General features: G+C 55.0%; 1 protein-coding gene across 2 annotated transcripts in view; it reads right to left on the bottom strand.

Moving 5' to 3' along the window:
• SH2B3 (SH2B adaptor protein 3) overlaps positions 1-21739 on the bottom strand; it is a 39591-nt gene extending 17852 nt beyond the window's left edge. For both annotated transcript variants that reach the window (XM_072725141.1, XM_072725142.1), the window contains exons 1-2: positions 21606-21739; positions 10091-10900 (exon numbers count right to left, since the gene is read on the bottom strand). In XM_072725141.1, the coding sequence (XP_072581242.1) occupies positions 10091-10873 (783 nt within the window). In that variant the 5' untranslated portion in view covers positions 10874-10900; positions 21606-21739. The remainder of the gene's footprint in view (positions 1-10090; positions 10901-21605) is intronic.
• Between the last annotated feature and the right edge of the window lie 4628 nt (positions 21740-26367).

Below are 26367 nucleotides of genomic sequence, written 5' to 3'. Positions count from 1 at the left end.
GAGGAGACAAAGCAGGGCCCCTCAGCTCCATGCAGTTCCCTGCAGAGGTTTTTCTCCGCTGCTGCTGCTGCGGACTTCCCACATCGCCTGGCAGGTAAGGAGAGGACCCCAGACACTGGCCCAAGGGAGGGAGCACCCAGAGGCCAGGTGGCGGGCACTGCTTCCATGGTCCCCCATGTACGCTGTCACCCACTGTTTCCAGAGGCTGAGGGGTCAGTGGAGTCCATGGCCTGAGGAAAACAGTGGCCTCCTCCCCAGCTCAGAGGGGAGATAGGAAAAAGGGGTGTGGGGCCCCAAGAGGGAAGCTGTGGCGGCCCCTCCTGCCCTGGGGGAGGAAGCTACCCCCCCCCCCCATCACCACTTAGGGCCAGCCGCTCAGAATGCTAAGATCTCTTCTTGTGCATTTTGGTTTCCTTTTCCATTCACAAAGAAGTGGGTGGGGGATTTCCAGCAGCGGCCTGCCGAGTGTGCAGGGCTGTCAGCCGGTGCCCAGTACAGGCAGCCGTGGGGTGGCCAGGCCACCGCAGCCCTAGGAGGGCACCTGACGACCCCCCTGTGGGATGTGGCCCCTTCCTCCCCAGGAAGTCCCTTCTTCACAGCCTCTCGAGTGGGAACACACTGCCTTTCCTGAGCATGCTTTTTAATCAGTCACCCCAAATGGCAACATACTGACATGATGTTTTCCAGAATGGGAAACTGAGGCTGAGAAGGACCAAGCGCTCGGCCCAAAGTCCTGTATCAGGACATGAGAGCCAAGATGTGAACCTCAACCTGTCCCTTCTCCCCAGCTGCGAAACTCACAGCCCAGACTGCAGCGACAGTCTTGTCCCAACACCCAGTCCCTCCAATGACCAGACACAGGAGGCCCTGTGGGGCAGGAGGTGCTGGGGGCAGAGGGTGAGAAGAAATGAACGTCCTCGCTGCCCTCCCCCTGCTGGAGTCAGGGCCACTTTCTTGTGTGTGGATTCATAGAATTTGAGCTAAAGGAAGCACCCTGATAGCATCTGCCCACAGTTTCAGCACGGTCAGGGGTTTCTTCTGAGCGGCAAACTACTTTTCAAAAATGATTTTACACAGAACCCCAGGAAGGGACCGATGGGGCAGCCGTGTGTGCTCTTGGGGCCCCCCCCTGGGAGCCCTGCCCACCACCACCCCTTCCTTCCTCCGCTCACCAAGCCCGGAAGGCCCAGATCCAGCCCCTTTGTTGCCCATTTCACAGCTCAGAGAGGGCTGAGGACTAGCCTGGGTCACAAAGCAGCCCAGGGCAGAGCAGGGGCAGGAGCCCTGTTCTCACTGTGGGGGCCTTCTGCCTCCAGCTATCATGGGAGAGGGTGGGATGAGGGTGCCACTGGCCTCTAGTGCTCCCATCTGTCTCCCCGCAGGGACCCTGAAGGTCTACTGGGCTATCAGCAAAGGGTCGTGACTTCACCTGTTTGGGGACCAAAACACAAACTCCTGGCCTTGGCAGGCTCCTGCCGGATGCTGTTCCTGGCTCTTCCAGCTCCCAGCTGTGTGACCTTGGGCAAGTCGTTCTACCTCTCCGTGCCTGTTTCCTCATCAGTGAGGTAGCTTCATCCCCACTTACCCCCCACGGGGCATGTGGTGATTCCACAGGGTGTGTCAGAGGCAGTGCCTGTCGTGTCGACAATAAAAATGACGACAACCACAGTGGCAGAGCTTTGCTGAACCCCCACCATGTACCAGACACACTCTGGTGCTTTCGGTGCAGCAGCTTGGTCAGCCCCTCTCAGCTCCCCACGGCAGAGGGAGCAGGGGCACCACTCAGCTATTTTTTTTTTTTTCCACTCAGCTATTTTTAAGAAATATTTGAGGAAACCGAGGCACAGTGAGAGAGGGCAAAGTGCCCTTCCCAAGGTCATACCACTCAGAGGGTGGCAGAGGCAGGACTCCAAACCCGGTCTATCGGTCTATCGGAGCCAAAGGAGGCTGCCCCTCCTGCCCGGCCGCTTCCTGCTGGGCCCTCCTCCTCTTCCTCCTCTTCCTCCTGCCTCCGAAAGGAAACCGCCAGGCCTCCGGCGGACATCCCTTTCTCTCTGCTTCCTCTTTCCCACACTTGGAGGCACAGGCTCCTGGCTCAGGCCCCAGGGGCCACGTTGGGGCTCCTGCCTCTCCCGGCCTTTGTTTCCTCATCTGTGAAATAGGTGCGGTGCCTGTGCCCCCCTCCTCCGAAGACAGACCGCGAGCCGAGACAGGCACCTAGGGTAACAGCCCCCACCCAGGGCACCCAGGAGACGGGGGTCTGGCCACCCCCGGGCTGCCAGCAGCACCTGCCGCTACACAGCCTCCAGGAAGGACCCAGGCTGCCATTCTGCCTCCTGGACACAGCCAGGGAGCCGCAGGGGCCCGAGGCCTGGGTGCCCCTCATCACAAACCAGGTCCCCCAGACCGTCTCCCTGCTGGGCTGTGCGCTCTGTGAGGGCGGGGCTGGGGGCTCCCAGGCTGCCCCGCCACCATCCGGTCAGCACAGACCTGTATCCACAGCCTCTCCCACACGACCAGCCTTGCATTACAGATGAGGAAACTGAGGCCCAGGGCAGCCCGGGTGGCTCAGCGGTTTAGCGCTGCCTTCAGTCCGGGGCCGGATCCTGGAGACCCGGGATCGAGTCCCACATCGGGTTCCCTGCGTGGAGCCTGCTTCTCCCTCTGCCTGTGTCCCTGCCTCTCTCTGTGTCTCTCATGAATAAATAAAATCTTAAAAAGGAGGGGGGGCCTTTAAAGCTATTTGCTGCCTTAAAAAAGAAAAACAAAAAACCCTGAGGCCCAGAAAGACTGAGTTGCTTGCCTGGGGCCACCCAGCTGAGAAGGAGCAGAGTGGGGATGGCTCTGAACCACACTGTCCAACTGGCCCACCCCCAGCTACTCCCAACCAGACCACTTCCTCCTGGGCTAGTCAAGGCCTGTGGTGCATATGGGGGGCTCAGGGCTCTGGGCTGAGGTGTCCCCCACCTCCTTCCTCTACCTCTTCTCCAGGCCACATAGCAGAGGCCAAGTGCAGAGGGTGCTGGTGAAGGAGAAGGTGGCCCACATAGCCTTTCCTGGTCTGAGGACTCCACAAAGAGCCCTCCCCCCGGCCCTCACCCACGATGGGGCCGCTAGCAAGTCCTTCTGAAGGCTTACTGAGCACCAGGTGTGGCCTGACTCCCTAGGGTCCCAATCCCAACCCAGCCGCTCAAGAGCTGTGACCTCAGGCAAGTCCCAACCCTTACTTCACCTCGTTTCTTCACCTGAGAAATGGGGGCAATCCCCGGAGCCCTCTAGGGCCGCTGTGAGGGTTCAGGGAAGCCAGGTCAGTAAAGTTCCTCGTATGTAACAGGTGCCATGTGAGTATCAGCTAAAAGGTTACCTTTCAACTAGAGCTAGAACTCCACCATCACCCCTGCCGCACAAATGAGAGAAACTGAGGCTCAGCCCCCAGACCTAGCAGGGCTGACAGCGCTGTAAGACAACTTCAGCCAACTGACACCTGGATACGTGGGGAAACAGAGGCCCCAAATAGCAAAGAGCCTGCCCAGATGCCATGGCCAGCCTGATTGTGCTCCATTTGAAAATGGACCCTGAGCTCCAGGTGAAGGCCCTGCCCCCAAGGGTAGGCACCCAGGCCGGGAGGCTGCTCCTGTGAGCTCTCCCCTCCCCTGGCCCTGCCTCCTGCCAGGCTCTCCCTCTGCAGCACACAGGCCGCCTGCTCGGCCAGATCCACTAACTGGTTGGGTTATTATTTTTTTTTTTTTAAGATTATTTGGGGTGAGGAAAAGGCCAGAGAGAGAGAGAGAATCTCAAGCAGACACATGGCCACTCAGGGAGCCCAGTGCAGGGCTGGATCCCACAACCTCAACATCACAACCTGAGCTGAAATCAAGAGTCAGATGCTCAACTGACTGAACCCCCCCCCCCCCACGGCTGCCCTTACCCACTGACTTTATAAGAGAAACCAGAAATCTGGATTCTTGTGTGAAATATCTACATTTTATGTTTTTAAATATTGATAACCAATCCAGCTTTCTTGTTTTACTTTTTACAGATTTTATTTATTCATGAGAGAGAGAGAGAGAGAGGCAGAGAGAGGAGCAGGCTCCATGCAAGGAGCCCGATGTGGGACCCGATCCCAGGACTCTGGGATCATGCCCTGAGCCAAAGGCAGATGCTCAACCACTGAGCCACTCAAGGATCCCCTCTTGTTTTTCTTTTAACTGCTGAGTAGGATGACATTGTCTCTGGCCTGGCCTGGCTGGGAGCTACACTCTGCTGGTTCTGGCTCGAGAGAGCCCGTTCAAGAGTGTGGCCAGGGGCTTGGAGGTGGGAACCCCTTGCAATCGGGGTTCCACTCAGTTGTATAACCCTGAGGCGAGTCCCTTTGCCTCTCTTAGCCTCAGTCTCTTCCCTTTCAAATGGACCAATGGCCTTGACTTATGATGAAGGACTTTCAGTCAAGTGTTTAGGACAATTCCTGGTGCGTAGTAGGTGCCCATTCAAGGTAGTAAATATGCTGCCCCCATACTAGCCCAACCCTGGGATCAGACATGTCCGAGGAGGGGGAACTGGCACAGGACGACTGGAGACGGAGACCAGAGCCTCTTGTAGGAGAAGAATCATGCCACTGCTTATAGTGTGAGATCCCCAAATCCTCACCATGGCCACATGGCCCCTACTTAATCCAGCCTCAGCACCTTTCCAACCTTCTCTCTGCTTGCTCCCTCCATTCCAGCCCCTGGCCACTTGATTGTTCCTCAAAGTCTCCTGGTTCGTGGCTACTTCAGGGCCTTTGCACCTGCCATTTCATTGACCTAGGACCCCTTCACCCATATCTTTCAGGACTGGCATTTTTCTCACCTCAGACATCATTTCCTGCTAAGAGACCTTTGATGACCACAACCCAAGCAGAGGCAATCTCAAGCCTCCTCCTGGAGGCCAGTGCACAGAAGGGAAGCCCATCTCTTGCCCACCTGCAGGGACACCACTGAAACCAGAGAAGGCCATGCCCACACATCTTGGACACTGGAAATAGCCACAGATGTCTCCTCCAGCCACCCTCCAGCCCCTCAGCCAGGAGCCTGGCTCTGGCCTCCACTTACATCCCCATTAAGCAAGGAGGTCCCTCCCTTGCAGCCCTCATCATGACTTTTATTTTCTTAAAAGATTTATTCATGAGAGACACATGGGTGGGGGGAGAGAGGGAGGGGCAGGAGGGGGACAGGGGTAGAGAGACACAGGCAGAGGGAGAAGCAGGCTCCACGCAGGGAGCCCAATGCAGGACTCGATCCTGGGACCCTGGGATCACACCCTGAGCTGAAGGCAGGCACTTAACCACTGAGCCACCCAAGGCGTCCCTCATCATGACCTTTGATGTGCTTTCACCCCTGCTCATGGGTGAACAGAATGAGGCTGAGTGGGCAAGAGGCTAGTCCATGTCCAACAGCTGGTCAGAGACAGAGGTGAGGCTTGGGGATCCATGACCCTTGGCCACTTGGCCTCAGATTCTGGATGGCTTGGCTGTGGCCCATGTGACCTGTCCCTGGGCAGCTGTCCTGTCACAGGTCCTATCCTCCAGGCCTCTCCCTGCTCTGGGAAGCAGGGCTTCTCCACGCTTGTACTGGGCACCCTTTAAGTGACATAGCTTGGGTCTGAATCCAGAGCTGCAGCCCTTACCCACCACCCACTGGTTGTCAGACCTTCAACCTTCCTTTGCCTTCTGGTTAAGGCTGCTCCTATAAACAACTCCAGGGTCAGAGGTCCCAGGTCGAGACTGCCCACCTGGTGGGCACACTCAACCAAGACTTATAGTTTAAGTCTCCCTAGCCCAGAGACTGGACCTCCAAGTCATTCCAGGCAACATTCAGGAACAGCCCCTAGCCTGTTCCAAACGCAGCTGGGAGCTGATGGAGCTGGGCAGCTCAGTCAAGCCAGATACTTGGTGGAGGGGCTGGAGGAGGCCCTACCAGGGCTGCTCACACTTTGCAGGTCTTGGAGCAACTATCAGGCCTATGATAGAGCCCCAGGGCCCCAGCTGTCCCTCCCCAGGCCTTGACTTCACCAGGGATGGAACACCACTTCTGAGTCCTCAGGGCACCTGAAGAATAGGAGCCCTCTCAGTGGCTCCCAGGTGGGCATTGAGGACCCAGACCAGCCCTGGAAATAAATCTGTGTTCTCAGTCCCAGTGTCATCACCATAACCACCATAATGACAGCAAGGAGCAGTAACACTCAGTGCTCCCCTGTGAGGCTATCCCACTTAATCCAACAGCACCACAAGGCAGGAACTATGAGTAGCCCCATGGTACAGAGGAGGACACCGAGGCTCAGAGAGGTGATGCCACCTACCTAAGGTCCCAGAACTGGGAAAAAACCTAATTCATTATTTAAACTCAGGTCCACTTGAATCCTAACACCTGGTTTTCCAACATGGTTTATCTTAAGCAGAGAAGTTCCTTTTTATTTATTTTTTGTTTGTATTTTTAAAAGTTTATTTATTTATTTAGCAATCTCTATCCCCCATGTGAGGCTCAAACTCATGACCCCAAGGATCAAGCATCACATGCTCCTGTGACTGAGCCAGCCAGGCGCCCCAGAAGTTGTTTTTAAAGTGAAGTTTTATAAGGACCCCATGCTGTCACAGAGATAAGGCCATTTGTTTGGGATGCTATTTGCCTTTCGTTATGTCATAACCTCAAGACTTTAAAATTGATGAGAAAACAGTTTTTATCTACACTTGCATTTTTCCAACAGCTTCCCTGTTGTGTTTGACATAAAATGCAAACTCTTCACAGGACCCTCTAACCACACATAACCTCCAAGCCCCATCTCCCCTCTCTGTGCTCCCACCACCCCAGCCTCTTCTGTTATATTCTTCAAAATACACAGAATGCCTTCCCATCTCAGGCCCTTTGCCCCCCTGCTGTTCCTTCTGCCTGAAACACTGAGAGATTCTTTGCTTTAAAGATTTAATTTTTAAGTAATCTCTACACCCAACATGGGGCTCAAACTCACAACCCCGAGATCAAGACTTAACCTCAACCCCACTGACTGAGCCAGCCAGGAGCCCAGACACTAATTCTTAACTCAGGATTAAGACTGTGGTCCAAAAGTCACCAGCTCAAGACTCACTATGAAACTTTAGCAATTAGGACAGTGTGGTGTTGGCCTAAGGCCAGACACATGGACCAACGGAACAGAAGGGAAAGTCTTCCAGAAGCACACAGATGGGCAATGGATTTGGGATAAAAGCATCATTGCTATCCATAAGAGAAAAAAGTTGGTCACGTCAGCAAATAGTGTGGAAAAACTGGAAGAATTATGACCCCTATCCTCACGCTGTACATAAAAAACTAATTTGAAATGGATCTTGGTCCAAAATGTGAAGGCCCAAACAATAAAGCTTCCAGAAGAAAAGACAAGAAAGATCTTCATGACCCTGGGTAGGCAAAGGACACAAAAAGCAATAGCCATAAAGGAAAGCAACTGATAAACTGGACTTAAAATTAAGAACTGTTCATGAAAAGATTCCATTAAAGAAGAAAAAAAGGGAACCCCCAGAGTGGGAGATGATATTTACAGTGCAAGGAAGTATATCCAGCATATATAAAAACTCCTATGAAGCAATAAGAAAAGGACAATAAAAATAACAAGCATATCACAAAGGAGTTAATTTCAGTGGCCAATAAACATATGAAAAAGTACTTCACCTCATGAGTCATCAGGAAAATGCAAATTAAAGCCACAATGAGAAACCAGTACACATCCACTAGGAGGGGTGAAATGGAAAAAGACTCATACACGCTGGTGGGGATATAAGATCATGCAGCCACTTTGAAGAAAATATAGAAGTTCTTATAAACGTGCCCTTAGGGGCGCCTGAGTGGCTCAGTCACCTAAGCATCTGCTTCGGCTCAGGTCGTGACCCCAGGGTCCTAGGATCGAGCCCCACATCAGCGCTCTGCTCAGCGGGGTCTGCTTCTCCCTCTTCCTCTCCCTGCCATGCCCCCTGCTTGTGCTCTCTCTAGAAAATAAATAAAATCTTAAAAATAAATAAATAAATAGGGTCACCTGGGTGGCTCAGCAGTTGGGTGTCTGCCTTTGGCTCAGGCAATGATCCTGGAATCCAGGGATCGAGTCCCGCAACAGGCTGCCTGCATGGAGCCTGCTTCTCCCTCTGCCTATGTCCCTGCCTCTCTCTCATAAATAAATAAATAAAATCTAAATAAATAAGCAAGGGATCCCTGGGTGGCGCAGCGGTTTGGCGCCTGCCTTTGGCCCAGGGCGCGATCCTGGAGACCCGGGATCGAGTCCCACATCGGGCTCCTGGTGCATGGAGCCTGCTTCTCCCTCTGCCTGTGTCTCTGCCTCTCTCTCTCTCTGTGACTATCATAAATAATAAAAATAAATAATAAAAATAAATAAATAAATAAATAAATAAATAAATAAGCAAGCAAGCCCTTACCATATGACCTAGCAATGCCTCTAGGAATCCACCTGAGAGAAACTGAGAGAAACGCACATGCCCGCACAAAGAACTATACCCAAATTTCATAACGGCATTATTCGTAAAAGTCCCAAAGTAGAAACAATTCAAATATCCATTGACAAATGGATGGATAGGCTGCTTGTGGTACATCCGTGCAAACGAGCTACTGATGCACATGAGAACATGGACAAGTCTCTACAACGTTCTGCTGACCAAAAGGAGCCAGACATAAAAGGCAACATGCTGCCTGATTCCATTTGTATGAAGTTCAAGAACAGAGAAATGTAGCGGATGGAGGACTCAGTGGAAGGAGGGGGTGGCGAGAGGGAGCCTCCAGGGACTAGGTCACTGGGGTGTGCCCAAGCCTGGCAACACTCCCCGGGCTTCAGATGCACTTTGCCCACTGCAGTGCACAAATGGGACACTGTGCCCAAGTCTACAGAGAAGGTTACTTCACACGAGAGGATTCTTTGGCAACACCCCATCCCAACCATCAAATTAGGGTCCCTCAGTCATCCATCCTCCCTAGGGCCTCCTTGCTTTTCCTTTAGAACACTTTGTGTGCTGGGACACCTGGGTGGCTCAGTGGTTAAGCATCTGCCTTTGACTCAGGAGTTCCAGAATAGAGTCCCACATCTGGTTCTCCAAGGAGAGCCTGCTGCTCCGTCTGCCTGTGTCTCTGTGTGTCTCTCTTTGTGTCTCTCATGAATAAATAAAATCTTAAAAACAACAACAAAAAAAAAATGCATGTGCAGAATTTATAATTCCACATCAGTTGTAGGTTTATTCCTCAAGAGCTCCCACTAAGACTCCAGTTCCCCAGCACCAGCATCCGTCTGGTACATGGTAGGTGCTCAATAAATATCTGTGAAACGAACGAATAAGTCTTCTCCATTCAGACCATGACCCCCAAGGGCTGTGATCACATCTGCCCCGCTCACTCTCTAGCAGCCTAATAGAGAAGGGAACTGAATGAGAGCCACGTGGTCCCATCAACTTGATGCACCTGAGTCAAGATAGCGCTTGTCAGGTGTTTGTAACGCCCTGACCCTCCAGCCTCAACTGCGGAGCTGAATTAAGTCGTCAGAAACAAACATCTTAACACTTGAAATAAGACACCCACACGTCCTGAGACACGCAAAGGAATCCAAACAAGAGTTCTGAACCCCCTAGGAAGGCCTCTCCTATTTGTCACGGTCAAACTAGGTCAGGGTTTTCAGGGACCTGGACCGACCTGGACCAACCTGTCACAGCCTACCTGGCGCCCCTACCCTGTGTCTCTGGACAGTCTGCAAAGTCCCTGACCCGCGCTCCTCAACACTGGCGTCAGGAGCAGGGAGGCCTGGGAGCCTGTCCAACTCGCCGGGCCCCTAAATGGCCAAGACACCGGCATCTAACGTGCTGGAACAGAAGGGTGGTGTCAGGGGATGCAGGCGAGATCCCAGCAGCCGCGCGCCTGGGCGACAGGCCCGGGCCCCCGGCGTCCCGTCCCGGCGGCAAAGCGGGGGGCGGGGGCGGGGGCGCGGGCGCGGCAGGGGCCCCGCCGGCAGGCCTGAGAGGGCGTCAGTGCCCGCCCGGCTTCTCGGAGGCGCTCTCCGCGGCGCGGGGGCTTACCTTGGGCGGGTCGAAGAGCTCCAGCACGCGGTCGGCGCCGCCGTCGGGGCCCCGGGCGCGCCGCAGGGCCAGCCGCCCCCGCTGCCAGCGCGCCCCGCTGTCCATGGACGCCTCGTCCGCCAGGCTGTAGCGCAGCGCCGCCTCCTTGAGCGCCTCGGGCGGCGGCTCGCGGGCCAGGCTCCAGGGCAGGAGCCTCCTGGCCAGGCCGGCCCGGCCCGGCCCCTCGCCGGCGTCCCCCGCGGCCGCGGGCAGCTCCCCGGCCGAGCCGCGGCGCAGGAGGTGGCGGAGGCTGTGGCGCAGGTGCTGGAAGGTGCAGGCGGCGGGCGGCCGCGGCGGGGCCAGCTCCTCGGAGCTGCGGGCCTTGGGCAGCGCGGGGGCGGCGGGGCCCGGGCCCGGCTCGGCGGGGGGCGCCGCCTCGGCCTTGGCGGGGGCGCCGCGGCCCGTGTCCCGGTAGTCGCGCGCGGGCGGCGCGGTCCGGGGCCCCGGCGGCGCGGGCGCGGGCGCGGGCGCGGGCGCGGGCGCGCGGCCCTGGCGCACCTCGCGGCAGAAGTAGCGCTGGAAGAGGTCGGTGAACTGCAGCGACACGAGCTCGGCGCGCAGCGGCGCGTGGTGCGGGTGCTCGCGGGCGAAGAGCCAGTACTGCCGGGCCAGCTCCCGGGCCGCCGCCACCGCGTGCAGCTCGCAGAACTCGCTCCAGCCCCGCGGGGACGGCGCCGCCGCGGCCGACGAGGACGGGGAGGGCGCGGGGCAGGCCGAGGAGGGCTGCAGGGCGGGCCCGTTCATGGCGGAGAGCGAGGTGGGGCGGCCAGGCTGAAAAGACACGGTGGGGTGGGCGACAAAGGAGGGGGCGGGCAGGTGAGCGCAGGACTCCTCGGACCGCCACCGCGAGACAATCATCCCCAGGCGCCTCAGGAATCCAAAATGACCGATAAAACCCGGTGCTGGTGAAGGTGCAGCGAAAGGGTCGCGCCCCACAACGCCGCCGGTACCCTCGACCGGCACAGCCTTTGGGGAGGGCGGTTTGGCAGGATCAGTTTCAGACCCAGGGAATAGCTTTCAAATATTCAAGGGAATGCGTGCCTGGGTGGGCAGAGCGGCAGGTGCGAGACAGTCCCCTGCTGGGTGTTCCCCCCTCGATGATTATCATCGGAGGAAAAGGAAGATACAACTTCAGTGCCCATCAGGCAGAGACTGGTAAAGCAACGCAGACACATCTGCAGGCTGGAATACTCTGCAGCAGCGGCAAAGGTGGAGGAAGGTCTACACTACCACCCCAGGGAAATCCCCAGTCTGCACGGAACCATGCAGACTCTGTGATCCAGTGCACACCAACACACATAAAACCAAACGATCAATTTTTATGTGCATGTGCATGTAAATGTGTTTAAGTGGTGGGCAAGAAAAGTGTGACTGGAGCAAATCTGCCAGAAACAGCAGTGACCTCTGGGGAAGAACCAGAACTGAGATACAAGTAACCAAGGAATACTCCTGCTACTTATCTCTAGAAGATACGATTAAGTACAAGGAGCCTGAGGGTCATCATCCTGGGGTCCTCAGCTTGAGCCCCTCATTGGGCTCCTTGCTCAGCAGAGAGCCTGCTTCTCCCTCCCCCTGCTGTTCCCTCTGCTTGTGCTCATGCATTCTGTCAAATAATTAAGATCTTTAAAACACACACACACACACACAAACACAGAGCCTGTGTTGAAATGCCATCACTGCCATTTAACTAGTTATGTGACTTTGGGTGAGTTCTTGATTTCTCTCTGCCTTAGTTTTCCCATCTGTAACATGATTGTACCTGCCTCATAGTAGTATTATGAGAATTGAGTTAATAAATGTAAAAGCCTTAGAACTTAGAAAAAGGCTACTAAGGGCTGGCTGTTACTATTTGAATATTACAATGAGAGTATCATTGGTGTCAAAAAAAATAAACATAAAACAATGAATAAAAAAGAATCAATTAATAAGATTCACAAAGAACTGCAAAGGTATTTCCTGCCCCAACGGGAGAGCTGTCAGGACTGGCAGACCCTTGCCTGCCCACCCCAGCTGGGGCTGCCTTCTCCTCCCACCCCCATGGCTCCTTCTTGGGCACTGCACAAGCAAAATGGCAGAAGCCCCCCACCCTCTGCTGTCCGAGGTGCTGAACCCTGGACTTCGCTAGTTACAGGGCTGGGCCCCAGGCCCCTTTGAGGACCGTGTAATTATGGCTGCTCATTCCACCAACCTCCTCCAAAACAAAACAAAACAAAAACAAACAAACACCTATTACTGAAGGCCTACTCTGTGCCAGGCACTGTGCTAGGTCCTGGGGGCTATGGCAGTGAACCAGACAGAAATCCCTCCCCTCCCGAGACTACACTATACATGTTTATAGAGGCTATGTGGCCTCTGACACCTGACTGGACCTCTCTGAACCCCAGTTTCATCTGTCAAATGAGGGGCACCATGGTATCCACCCTATTAAACGGTTATAATTTAGGTGTCCTTGAGAGGTGCTCAAGGTGGAGAACTCAACCTGGAAATTGAGTTCTTTCTACCACTGCATGGGCACCTTCTATTTGTGTGACCCTGTGCAGCGGCAGGGGAGGGGCAGACCTGCGGGGCAGCTGCAAGGACAATGAGGGCTGCCCCCCTCTCCAGGCCATCGTGGTGACCCTGCATCTGACTGCAGCAAGACACCCCAGACGGTACAGAGTGTCTGCATCAGTGAGGAAGGTGCTCTGCACAGAGTCAACAGTTTTGCACATCAGAGTCCTTGAAACCTATTCTACATAAGTACTTTGCACACAGTAGTCAATGAAAGCTGCCAGGCAGGAGAGGAGCCACATGTGCCCTTGAGCACCACACTCAGCCAAGGAAACCACTCTGCAGCTGAAGGCAGGCATGTGTGTGTGATTTTACCTTAGTCAACCCTGTGGCCACCCCACACCCATGCCTCCACACAGGTGAGGCAAGCACTGTTCTCACAGGTTAGAGGACCCAGAGAGCTCTAGGCACTCCAGCACTGCCGCTAGACCTAAGCACTGACTCCAGACCCAAACACCTAGGAGACCCTGTATGATGTGCCCCCACTGGTGCTGGCTGCCTCTGCATTGCCCTTGGTATTCCCTCTGCCTTGCCTTCTCTCAATCTGCTTCCAACTTCACACAAGAGGAGCCTTCCCTGAACTGAGTCAAGTCCTAAACCTGTCCTTCCGCACACTGGCCACATGTTATCACCCAATAGCTGAGATTACTTAGGGGTACCCAGGTGGCTCAGTCTGTTAAGCATCTAACTCTTGATTTCAGCTCAAGTCATGATCTCAGGACCATGAGATGAAGCCCCACATTGGGCTCCATGCTGAATGGGAAATTTGCTTGAGATTCTCTTATTCTCTCTCTCTCTTCCTCCCTCCCTCTGCCTCTCCCCCTGCTTGCATGTGTGCTTGCTCTCTAAAATAAGTACATTAAAACAACAACAACAACAACAACTGATTAGTGGCTATCTCCCCACCAGACTGTGAGCTTCCCCACTGCTCCAGCCCCAGTTGCTAGCATGCCCCGGGAGCTCAATAAATGCCCCTTGAATGAATGAATGTGTGAATGCAAGAGGTCAGCTGCCTTTGGAATCCCTGGCTCCTCTGGCAGATGCATGGTGACCAGCTCCCCCACCACCAACCACCTTCCACTGGGCCAACCCACCTCTTGGGCACCCCAGAGTCCCGATGTCCAATTGCTGGGCCCAACCTTAGCAGGAGGCTTCTGAGGATCACCGTGCCTGCTCCATGCTCACTCACTGCCCAGGTGATGGCTGGCAGCCCCCTCACCACACCTCCTACCGCAGTACCCCCATCAGAAGAGCGGTGCGTACCAAGCACTTGCTAGACGTCAGGCATTCTTCTACCTGCTTTTGCAAAGCATTAACTCTCCCAGGAAGCTGGGCCTATCACTGCCCCCATTTTACAGAGAAACTGAAGCATGGAGAGTTTCCCTAGCTGGCAACAGAAACCCCCACAGGAGCCACCCCCAAAATACCTGATGCACACCATGAGGATGGTTCACTTCCCAGTGAATATTTTTTTTAATATTATTTATGAGAGAGAGAGAGAGGCAGAGACACAGGCAGAGGGAGAAGCAGGCTCCATGCAGGGAACCCAACGTGGGACTCGATCCCGGGTCTCCAGGATCACACCCTGGGCCGAAGGCCGCCGCTAAACCGCTGAGCCACCCGGGCTGCACCCCCCCCCCCCCCCCCCAGTGAATGTTTATTAAATGAAAGAGTGAAATCCAGAGAAGGGATCTAAACTTCTCATTCAGCAACTGCTGGAGTCGGGAAGCATTAGCTCCTCTATCCAGGTCCCAAACCCACCAGGTGCTCAGGAAAACAGCCACAAGGCAAAGTTTAAAACAATGATTCAACATTTTCATACATTGTAAAATGATCACAGGAAGTCTCGTTAATTATGTTGTATGCCTGAAACTAATGGATGTCGATCAATTTTTTGTTTGTTTTTTGGGGGGTAAATAGAAAACTACTTAAAAAAAGGGCATAACCCAGATGTTCCCTCAGATGACCAACTCCAAGTTCAGATGTGCAGAAGGGCTTAGATATAATGGATGTCGAGCACAGCTCAATTTTATAAATAAAAATTGAAAAACAAAAATAATAAATGACAGTATTTCTGGCTTTCTATGTGCCCTGCACTGTGCTAAACACTTTGCATATACACTCACTGGTTTAATCTCCCCTGGAGGGCGGAAGACTATCAATATGTCTGCTTTCTAGATAAAAAAAGAAAAAAAAAAAAAGCCAGGGCTTGAGAAGAACAGCTTGCCCAGAATCCCACCACCAGTGAAGCATAGAGCTGGGATTAGAACAGCTCACTGTCCTGTCCCCTCAGCCAGGGCCATTTGCCTCCAGAAGGCTGAGAGGCCATCTCACTCCTGCTCACCCCCAAAGGCCTGGTTAGGGTAGTTGCTTCTGAAATAATACTTGTATGAATTAATGAACTCTGGGGATTGAGGTGGGCTGCTGTTTGATAGTCATGCTCTTACAGTCATGTTCCTGACCCACATGGACAAACAGAGAGGACTGTGGGGCTCTGAGAAACCAGCCAAGGTCCCCCTACCACGTAGATGATCTCTCGTGATGGAGCTACCAACCACACCTGGGTCCTCATCCTGCCTCGGCCACTTCTTCGCTGTGTGATGCAGAAAAGGGGGCTTGCCTCTCTGATCCTGTGTCCCCATCTGTAAAATGGGCCAGTACTCAGCTCTTGGCATTCACTAGCAACATTCTGAGGATGGAGATCTGTACTGGATATGGTACTGGACACTGAGCTCAACAAACAAGTGGCTGTTGCTATTTTATTACTATTCCTGTTAGCAGAGAGGCTCCAGAGAATATCAGGCCTTCAAGTCACAGAAGCCACAGAGGGAGCCTAGCCTTGCGAGCTGGGCCAGCAGGGAGCATCAAGGGAGCCTGAACAAAAGGCCTTCTCAGGGGAGAGGTGGCTCCATACAGGAGCTCCAGGCAGGAAATTGCCAATCAGAGCACTGAGGGAGCACTGAGCACTCAGCTGTGGCCCACGTCTTAGGGGAGGGGGCATGCCTGGGAGGTTTCCTGGTGGGCAGCCAGGCAGCAGGAAGGTGGTCCCCTCCTTGGGCCTCAGCCCAGGTGGTAGTCATTTATTGAACACTTACTATATGCTAAGCAATTGATCAGATCACACCAACTGTGGGATCAGGGCCTGAAAAGCTCTTAGCAAAAAGCATTTATTAATCACCTGAGGGTTTCCACGAACCTCCAGGCTTAGGCTGGGGGATATAAGTTGGTGGGGCACTTCTACCCATTCCCTTCTTGCCCCCTCCCCCACCACCTACCAGTGCACTGGAAGCCTGAGTGGCCAAAGGGATGAACAAACTCACGCAGAGGTGCCTGCAAATCCAGAGTCCCTGCCACCTGATCAGGGGAGAGGCGGCTCCATACAGGAGCTCCAGGCAGGAAATTGCCAATCAGAGCACTGAGGGAGCACTGAGCACTCAGCTGTGGCCCACGTCTTAGGGGAGGGGGCATTTGAGCTTCTGGGGCAGGGAGTTCCCAGCTACGAGTGTGGAGGTGGGGCTCCAGGATTTCCTAAATCCCACAGTGGGGTGAGGGGCAAGGAAGATGTTATGTGGAGCAGAAAGGCCTAATCCTGGCACCCCCTTCCCCCAAAATCCCCACAGCAAACCCAAGGAGATCACCGTCTCCTTGCCGATCCTAGGGTGGGGGTGGATCTGCCTCCCAGGACCCCCAAGTTCAAGACAACTGTGTCCACCAGAGTGCCTGCGGAGGGCAAGCTGGTGAGGGGCCTTAAAGCCTTAGTTAGAGCTTGGTGTCCCCCGTTCAAGCATACCATCCTAAGGGATCCTTGAGCCTCTACCAAATCAGTGAGAAATGAGGCACCGAACAGCTGGAAATCCTGGCTGTAAGCAGGGAATCTGAGCTGTGGGGCCCACTCTAACCCGTGACCCCAGAGACTGGCTCATCAGCCCCTCCTCTATCCAATCACCCTGAGTAACAACGTAATCTGGGGAAGCTAACATTTCCCATTTAATTATCAGGCCCAGGTGCAGAGAAGGCCTTTACCCACCTGTGGGAATTCCACCTACCAAGGCTTGGGAAGGATAGTTTAAACTGCAGTAAATGAAGTTAAAATGAGCCAGTCCAGAGCTCCCATCCTTTCCCAGGTCCACAGATTCCCCTGCCCCCAGCTCACAGATGTTTGGGCAGGAAGTCTCACACCTTCAGAGAGAGACACCTCCTCCATGGAGGCCTCCAGGTTGACTACAGGCCACAGCAAGCATCTTGATCTTTCCCACCTACAGCACCAGCTTCTCCAGCAGCCCAGACCCCCTGCCCAAGGAAGCCCAGAGAATTGGGGGATTCCAACACACACAGCCTGGCAGTCAGCCCATTGCCCTTTCACACCATTCAGGCTGTCCAGATGGTAAAGAAGCCCCTGGAAAGTAGGGAGTGAAGGTTCTTAGAGGCTGGGGAGGCTGAGACGGGGGTTCTGTCCTAGATCACTGTGCAGTCAGTGGAGTCCTAACGTACCCTCTTCTAGGGTCACCTAGTGCACAAGGACATTTATCAGGTTGGCACAGTCTGCCAGAGCAGGAAATGTCCTCTGGCTTCCTCTGTCCCCACACCTGACACCTGACCACCTTCCCAGCTAGGCTTCAGGAGAGAGCCAAGGACTATCCCTCAAGAATGGGCAGTACTGGGGATCCCTGGGTGGCGCAGTGGTTTGGCGCTTGCCTTTGGCCCAGGGCGCGATCCTGGAGACCCGGGATCGAATCCCACATCGGGCTCCCGGTGCATGGAGCCGCTTCTCCCTCTGCCTGTGTCTCTGCCTCTCTCTCTCTCTCTCTCTGTGACTATCATAAATAAATAAATAAAAATTTAATTAAAAAAAAAAAAAAAAAGAATGGGCAGTACTTGCCAGCCACAGCCCCTCCTACCCCAGTACGTGATTTAACTGCCTCTGAGTTGAGGATAGAAGGGTGAGATTCTACGGAGGGGGAAGCCTCTCAGTGAGCTCTGCACCCTGCAATGGTGCGGCTTCGCAGCATCAGGAGGGGTGAACCTCTCTCCACGCTCACCTTCTCTGGACCTGTTCTCCTGTGAGAGGACACCAGAGTGCCAGCTCTCCAAGGGCATAGTTGTGCCAAAGGCCTGCTTTTGAGACCACCTTCCCCATCAAATTTCCAGTCCTCCGGCTCTCCAAGGCCAGTACCTCTACCAGGCACCCTGTGAGTCAGCCCCCGGTGAGCAGGGCATAGACTTCCTCCCTCCCAGGCCTCCCTGGGGGACACAAGGGCCAGTGGCAGCCTCCCCCCAGCCCACCGGGGTGGGGGCCCACATCCGGGCAGGCCCCCTGGGGCTCCGGCCTGGCTCACGAGGAAGCCTGCAGCCTGGCCCTCCTCCCCGACCCCTGACAGGGTGGCGTGGGAGGAAAAAAATCTTCCAGCCATCTGCTCAGCTGCTGGGTTTCCGGTCGGGGCGGGGCTAGGGGACACCAGGAGGACTCACTCTCCTGGGGAAGTGCCCCTTGCCCCCGGTGGGAAGAAGGACACAGGTCGAGAAGCCCAATGGTGGTCAGCGGGGCCTTGGAGCCCTGACTGAGGAATGGTGGTGGCCCGGGGTCAGGCCCGAGCAAGCGGGTGTCCAGCTGTGGCCTTTAGACCTGCCTGGTTTCCAAGGGACTGCAGGCCCCCGGAAACCAGGGAGCTGGGGTGCGGGGCTCCTGGGTCCAATTAGGCCTGACTCAGCGAGTGACCCCAGCTGAGTCACTTCCCCTGGGCAGGCTGCCCGCCTCAGTTTCCTCAGGGAGGGCGGGTAGCTGGGAACAGGGTCTGGCTGGGAACAAGAAACTTGTACTACACCTCTGGACTCCAAGGCAGGCTTCTCCCATCTGCCAGATGGAAGTGGCTTCCTGCTCCCCCCAGCCAGAGATGCTGAACACCCAGGGGGCCCCTTGGGACCATTTTCCCAGGAAACCCAGCAGTTAAGTGCCAGCCCCATCTGGGGCACTGACAGCCCTAGCTCACACTTATTGAGCACTGACTGCATGCCAGGCATTGTTCATGCCTCTCTTCAACACGATCCTACGGAGCAGTCACTGGCACTCCCCCATCACAGAGGAGGATATGGGAGCTCTGAGGGGTTATGGGACAAGCCCAGGGGCACGTAGCCATCGCAGTTACAACCAGCACAGTTCGAGTCCCCACACCAGGCCTGGCTCATACACTCTATATTAGCCTACCCACGGGCTCATATCCCTGGGAAAGGCTGGGACTCTTGGTGCCCATTGGGCAGATGAGGCCCAGAGAGGTCAGGTAACTTGCCCCAGGCCTCACAGCTAGAAACTGGCAGATCCCAGATTTGGCTCCTGAGCCTGACCAATACCAGGAAAAAGTGGGAATTTAATAAGAGAGGTGTCTCATCTAATAATATTAATAATATAATTATCTATTATTGTCAGGTACGGTCCAGCACTGAGTGCTTTATGTTCATCTCCACATACACCATCCCCACCCCCAAAAATGGGCTATGGTGGGACTGGGAGGTCTCTCCAGGTGCCTCCAGCCCTGTCCAACACCCCCCCAACCTTGGGGAGGGTCCATCCAGGAGGTAGAGGGTGTCCTGGGGTGACACAGCTGGACCAAGATATCCCAGGACACCCAAAAGCTGAACTGCTGCAGGGCAACCCTGTGCCTGCTGGGCCCAGGCTACCACATCTGGAGTGGTTCCACAGAATCTGATTTGTACTAGAAAGTTCTATCTATCGGAGAAGGATCAAGCCCAGGGTTCACAGGAATGGGGGTTGGATCAGGAAGAACAATCAGGGCTCACATCCACAACAAACAATAACAGTCTCAACATTATTACTACTACTACTCCCCATCAAAATGCTCTAAATGCTTTGTGAATTCACTCATATGGTTCCAATGACCCTAAGAATTAGGAACTCTTATCACACACATTTGACAGATGAGGAAACTGAGCCTGGGACAGGTGAGCAAGGCCTCACAGCCAGGAAGCACCATCACCTCATCCTGCCTGCATCTTCGGGATTCTTCTCCCAAAAAGATTCAGGACCCTCTCCGCCACCCCAGGGCTGCACATATGCTGGAGGTGCTCAAGGGATGCTGATGAACAAACAGTCCACAGCCAGGAAAATAACGCTAATGATGGGAATGATAAATCATCACCACCACCTGTAATTGAACCCTTTGCCAGGCAACAGGTGCTTTCCACACAGTGGCTCATTAAATCCCTACCACAAACCTGTTAGTATCCCATTTCATGTGGGGGGAAACTGAGGTCCACATGTGTCACCTGCCTATGCCCTCAGCTGGACAGAAGCAGTGGGAGAGCGGAACCTACACCCCCAGGACCCCCGTCTCCCAGTGCTGAGCCCCGGAAGGTCCTCAGACCCCAGCAGCTGGTACTTTAGTCCAGCCCCTTCCCAGCTGGCTGTCTCTGTGGTCCACAGGGACTCACACAAGTTCTAGGAATGTTCACCCTTTGGCTCCAAAGGATTTTCCCTCCCAGAGGAGGGTTGTGGGAAAAGGCTCAGAAAAAGTGCATTAAAAATCCTTCCAACTTCCCGAGTGGGCCCTGGCCTCTCATCTGCTGACCCCAGCCTGCCCAGCCCGCCTCTGCCTGCTCTCCCCCCATTAGGGCTGGGTCTCCAGCCCCCGCTGCCCCAGGGAGCCTCCGGGGCTGTTTCCGCTCTGGCAGCCAGGTCAGTGATGGGAAAGCCAGACGTGACTGGCGCCTACAGCCCTTGGAGATCCATGTGCCCAGCGCCGGGCAGGGGCCCTGCAGCTGGGCTGTAAGTAGTGGGGGTGGGATGTGCCGGCTGCCCTAGCTGAGCCTGGCCGCTGGTGGGTGGCAGGGGATGCTCATCTTCCCGGTGAGGGGAGAGTGGGTCAGATCTCAGCCCCTCCTGCCCCCAAAGCTGGACCCTGACCCTGCAGACATCACCTGGCCAGGCCCTCTGCTCCAAAGCCCCCACCCGCAGCCCAATTTCACTTCCTCCCACTCACTCAGGCCTGGCCATGCCCCTCCCTGGAGGCCTCCAGCTGCAGGCAGTGACCTCCTCACCTACATCATTGTGGCCGGGAATGGGGAAGAGAAACAGGAGAATGAGGAAATTAAAGAAGAAAAAAAAAGGCAGGACAGGCAGGCAGGCCCCCCTCCCCAGTTCCTCAAATACAGTCCCCATCATCCCAAAAGCCCCATGGTCAGAGGGAGGGAATGGAGGGGATTTCTGCACTAAGCATTAAAGGTCTCTGAAATTACGCTCCCAGCCATGCTGACCTATAAGGCAACGCTCCCCTGCCCAACCCCACACCCTGGTTTTTGATGGGAAGATTCACCTGAGCTCCAGGTCTGGGATGTGAGGGCGCCAGCTCCTAGAAGACTGAGCCCGGGGGCCCTGAACCCTTGTGAAACCCCAAACTCAGGAGAGGGGGCACCTGGCCTGGCCCACCTCCGAGATGTGGGGCCCGTGGAGAGGGGCTTCTAGAATCCAGAGACACCCTCGTGGCCACATGGTCTGGGCTGCAGAGTGGGGAGGGACAGGTGGCCCCGCTCCCTCCCGGAGCGCTCTTCCATCCTCACGGCCTGTTTGACTACTTTCACTTTCAAGGTACCAGGCGCTTCACCCCGCAGCTTCACCCCTCCTGACCGGGCGCAAGTGGAGGGGCACTTGCCCTCGACTGACGGGCTAACCACAGCCTCCAAGCGCCCTCCCCGCAGCCGCCCCATTACATCCCCAACACGTGCGTGGGTGGGGGTGTCAGCGGGGAGGGTGGCGCAGGAGCGGGAGGGCCGCCCGGAGCCCCACCCGGGGTAGGGGGCGCGCAGTACCGCGGGCTGCGGTGCGAGTGCGCAGACAGCGGGCAGGACCGGACCGGGGGCCTCCTCTCCCCACTAGAGCCCTCCCAGCCCCGAGGGGGCAGCGGGGACGGGGGCTTACCTGAGAGAGAGGGGGTCCGGGCCCGGCCGGCCCATGGCGTCGCGCGCCCCCGGCCCCCCGAAATCCCGAGGGGGCGGGCGGGCCCCCGCCCCGGGCGCGCTCGCTCCCGCGCGCCGGCTCCTGGCTCGCGGCTTGCTCGAGCGGGGCTCAGGCAGGAAACCCGGGCTCGGAAAATGGCCAGCGCCTCATCATTTCCGCCGCCAGCGCTTGACAGTTGCGGGAGGATGCGCCCCCGGGCCGCCGCCGGGGAAACTTTGCTGCTGCTGCCGCCGCCGTCGCCACCGCGGGCCGCGACAGTCCGGGCGGGCGGCCGGGCGGAGGCGGTGGCCCGAGCCCATGCCGCCCCGCGCCGTTATGTAAAGAGGAACCGGCTGTGGGAGCTGAGCGCGGCGGGGGAGGGCGGCCGCGGCGGGGGCGGGGCGGGGCGGGGCGGGGCCGGCCCCGGAGACCACGCCCCGGCCCGCCCGCGAGCCAGATTTGGCCGGAGGGGGCAGCTCCTGGGGGCGGGCCCTCGCGTGGCCCCGCCCACCAGCCCGCTCCGCGGCGGCTCGCCCGGCCCGGGGGGAGGCGGGGCCCCGTGGAGCCCCGCCCACGCCTCGCCGCCCCGGCCGCATCTCGCAGGCTAAAGAAGGGAATGAACGACCGAGGGGCGGGGCAGCCTTGGCCCCACCCACTAGCGCCTGCAGACCCCCAGGTGCCTCAGCGCTGCGGGGGCGGGACCAGATGGGGGGAGGCGGGGCCCGGGGGCTGGAGACTCTTGGCCTCGAGGGGGCGCGCCCTGCGACTCCCTCCTGCAAGGCCTTATCTGCACGTTCCGGGCGGGTCCGTGCAATAGCGACCTCAGCTTTCATCACCCCCCAGGGAAGGATCCCCACCCCGCCCGGCCTCTGCGGAGCGCGGCTCTGCTGAGCCGGCCCACCACGGCCCTAGACCGCCCCATTCGGATTCTTGTCCCCACCCTCGGTTCTGCTCTTGCGGCTGCTGGTGCCCGTGTAGATCGACCAGTGGCTATTGGGCCACTACTATCTGGCCCGTATCCGAAGAGTGCATTTTTCTCCAGGAAGCCCTCCCAGGCCGCTGGCACCCATGCCCTCTCGACCTCCCTCCCTGCTCTGCCTCGCGCTTTCATTTTCTCTACAGGCCTTATGTGGGGTGAGGTTGACAGTGGGGTGCCCCCTAGTTTGAGGTGGAGCTGTCAGCCAGCCCTTCCCCCAACACAGGGGAGGGAGGGGAGAGAGGAATGTCTACTCTTCTCTCCCTCCCACAACAGGAAACTAGTCGATTAGGCCGCCAGCTTGCAGGAACCTCATCACCCCTTCCCAGACAACATACTCCTCCAGCCTGCTGACTCCCCCTCTTACTAACCTTGGGCAAATGACTTATCTGTACCTCAATTTCCTCATCTGTGAAATGGAAATAGTAAGAGTACCCACTCCACTGAGTTACCGTGAGGATTAAATGAGTCAATGCATTAAAGTACTTAGCATTGGGCTTTGCCCAAGGGAAAGCACTGCTACAGGGGTTTTTGTTAATCAGGCTCGAGTTCTGCCCTTGGAGCTGCAGAAAGGGGTTCCCCAGAAGATGGGGATTTCCAGACTCCACTCAGATGGGGATCAGGGCTGGTCGGCTGTAGGATCCTTGAAATCCCATAACCTTGAAGGAGCTCTAGCAATAAACATGTGCTTTCCACAAATACTTGTTAAATGCCTACAGTGTGCCGGGCTCTGTTCTAGGTGCTGGAGATGCAGCAGTGAACAAGACAGATACACATGCCTGCCCTGTGGAACTGACATTCTGGTGAGGGGACACAGAGCATAAGTACATGAATAAATGGGATAATGGACTGGGAGTAAGATAAAACAGTTAAAAGATAGATAGATAGAAAAAAAAAAAGATAGATAGAAAGGGCTGTCTTAGATTGAAGGCTTGAAGGGGACCTCTCTGAGGAACTAACATTTGAGCTGAGGCCCACTCCTTTCCCCCATCCTACAGCAAGAAGCATTGGGGAATGATAAAGCCTAAGCAAAAGGCATTCCCATCCAAAGGAACAGTGAGTGCAAAGGTCCTGAGGTGGGAGTAAGCTTGGTGCATTTGAGGAAAGTCAAGAAGTCAGTGGTGACACCAGGCTTATAGATGGAAAGAGATAAAGTTGGAAAGGCAGGCACAAGGAGTCCTGAAGGTCCTGGTGACAAGTTTGGGAATTATCTTGAGGGCAATAGGGAGTCACGGAGGGCTTTTGAGCAGAAGGACCTGTTGAGCTTTGGAGTTGAGCTGCAAAGTCTGGAGTTGGCAACCCATTAGAAGGTGCACCAGTCACATTCACACAGCATCAGAGGATGTGGTATTAGGGAAGCCTAAACTGATCACTCCATATTATCATCTCTATATGGAACCTGGGGAGAATGAGACCTAGAGAGAGCAGTCACTGGCTTGCAGTCACATAGCTGCCAGGTGGTGCCAACAGAGCAGCCGCGTACACAGCAGTTGTCAAATGGTTGCTGAAATCTGCCAGCCACAAGCACTTTCCCTCTCACTGCCCAGACAGCAGTTCTGCTGACTTAAATGGGGACTTGTGGTTCTTCCCCTTTTTAATCACAGTGCAAGCCGTCTCTCGTGCCAGATTTCTCTGAGGCCCAAAGTGGTTTCCCTTCTCACTTAATTTCTTCTTGCCAGGCGTCCCCTCCGGAGTCCAGCGGATTGGTTCAATGCTCTCCTGCAATCGAGACTTCTCACTGTTTCTGGTTTTCCTTAGAAAGGCAGAGCACTTAAAGCGAACATCCCTTCTGTGCCTTGCCCTAGATTTGAGAGCACCCTGGCTCTGAAATGCAATTTTCCTCTTCTTGGCGTGTTGGCTGGTGGGTTGTGGCTCCTCCCACTTCACAGGTCCCTGGGGCCCAATGTGAGAAGGAGGTTTATCCGAATTCCCCAAATTCCCCGGAAGCAAGCAAGATGGTCAGGGCCAGTAGGTCCCGCTGCCCTTGCTCTCACACCAACCCACCCTGGAGAACGCCTACTGCCTGCCAAGGAGGGGCTGGAGACTCTCAGGATTAGTAACAGTGATGAAACAACAGCCAGTGACAACATTAGTAAATACTTATTAATACCATTAGCAGTGGTATTAACAACACTGCTGGTACTGATAACAGCAACACAAAGATTAACCAGAGGAATGCCTGGGTGGCTCAGCAGTTGAGCGGCTGCCTTTGGCTCAGGGAGCGATCCTGGAATCCCTGGGATCCAGTTCCGCATCGGGCTCCCTGCATGGAGCCTGCCTGCGTCTCTGCTTCTCTTTCTGCGTATCTCATGAATAAATAAATCAAATCTTAAAAACAAAGGTTAACCAGAATGGGATTAATAATAAAAGAATCGGGGCAGCCCGGGTGGCTCAGCTGTTTAGTGCCACCTTCAGCCCAGGGTGTCACCCTGGAGACCCGGGATCGAGTCCCACGTCAGGCTTCCTGCATGGAGCCTGCTTCTCCCTCTGCCTGTGTCTCTGCCTCACTCTGTGTCTCTCATGAATAAATAAATAAAATCTTAAAAAAAAAAAGAAATATTTTCTATAAATAAATAAATAGCCTCATATGGCCAGTGATCACAGTACTGGATGGCATAGCTCTGGACATTTTCTATATGTTAACTCATTTCAGTCTAATGACAGCCCTGGCTTGGGTTCTATTATTGGTATTATTATTCCCATTTTATTATGAGGAAACTGAGTCATTGAAAAGTGAAGTCTTTAGTCCTGATCAGAATCTCCCCACTTCAAAGACACAACACCATGGTCTGAGGGGACCATGAAGAATGAAGGCTCTGCAGCAGCCTGGGGAAGCTCAGCTGTTTAGCGCCGCCTTCAGCCCAGGGTGTAATCCTAGAGACCCAGAATTGAGTCCCACATCAGGTGGGGCTCACCTCCATGGAGGCTGCTTCTCCCTCTGCCTATGTCTCTTTCTCTGTGTATGTGTGTGTCTCTCATGAATAAATAAATAAAATCTTAAAAAAAAAAAAAAAGAATGAAGGCTCTGGAGTTACCCAGATAGGTTTAGAATTCTGCTTTCTGCATTCTTTTAGCTGGGTGGTCACTTGGATTATCTAGGCCTCAATTTCTTCATCTGCAAAATAGGGACAGTCACAGGATTAGCTTCGTTGGGCTATGGGGGAGAATTTGATGAGAAAACTTATAGAAAGGGCTTGGGAGTTTGGATAGCACTCCTGTATATACAGCACATGACCAACAGGGCGATGATTATAATTGGATGTGAGTCATATGTCCCTCAAGTGGTTGTGAAGAATGGTGGCCACAGAGATCAGCTTTGTGGGCACTAGATCCTTACACCCATTTTACAGATGAGGACACTGAGGCTTAAGAAAAAAAGACTATTGCCTAAGGCCATCCAGCTAGTGAGTAGAGACTTTGGTGTGTACATCCGTAAAAGGTGCTTCTGCAGACCCATCCTCTCCTTACTGGAAACAAAGTCTGGGCCACAGGTGAGAATGAGGCCTGGGTGCCTGGTCTGTCCTCTATGGACTGAATGTTTATATCCTCTGAAAACTACTGTTGAAACCTCCAGAGTGATGGTATTAAGAGGTGGGGCCTTTGGGAGGCAATCAGGTCCTGAGAGCACAGGCTTCATGCATGGGATTATAAAAGAGACTCCTAAAGAGATCCCTCTCTGCTTCTGCCAAGAGAGGTTAACAGCCAGGAGACATAATCTCTGAGCTAGAAAGGGGGCTTTTACCAGACACTGAAGGCCCTTCTGCCAGG

This window comes from Vulpes vulpes, chromosome 10 (genome assembly GCF_048418805.1).
Source record: "Vulpes vulpes isolate BD-2025 chromosome 10, VulVul3, whole genome shotgun sequence".
NCBI lineage: Eukaryota > Metazoa > Chordata > Mammalia > Carnivora > Canidae > Vulpes > Vulpes vulpes.
This window is presented reverse-complemented; position numbering and strand designations above follow the sequence as displayed.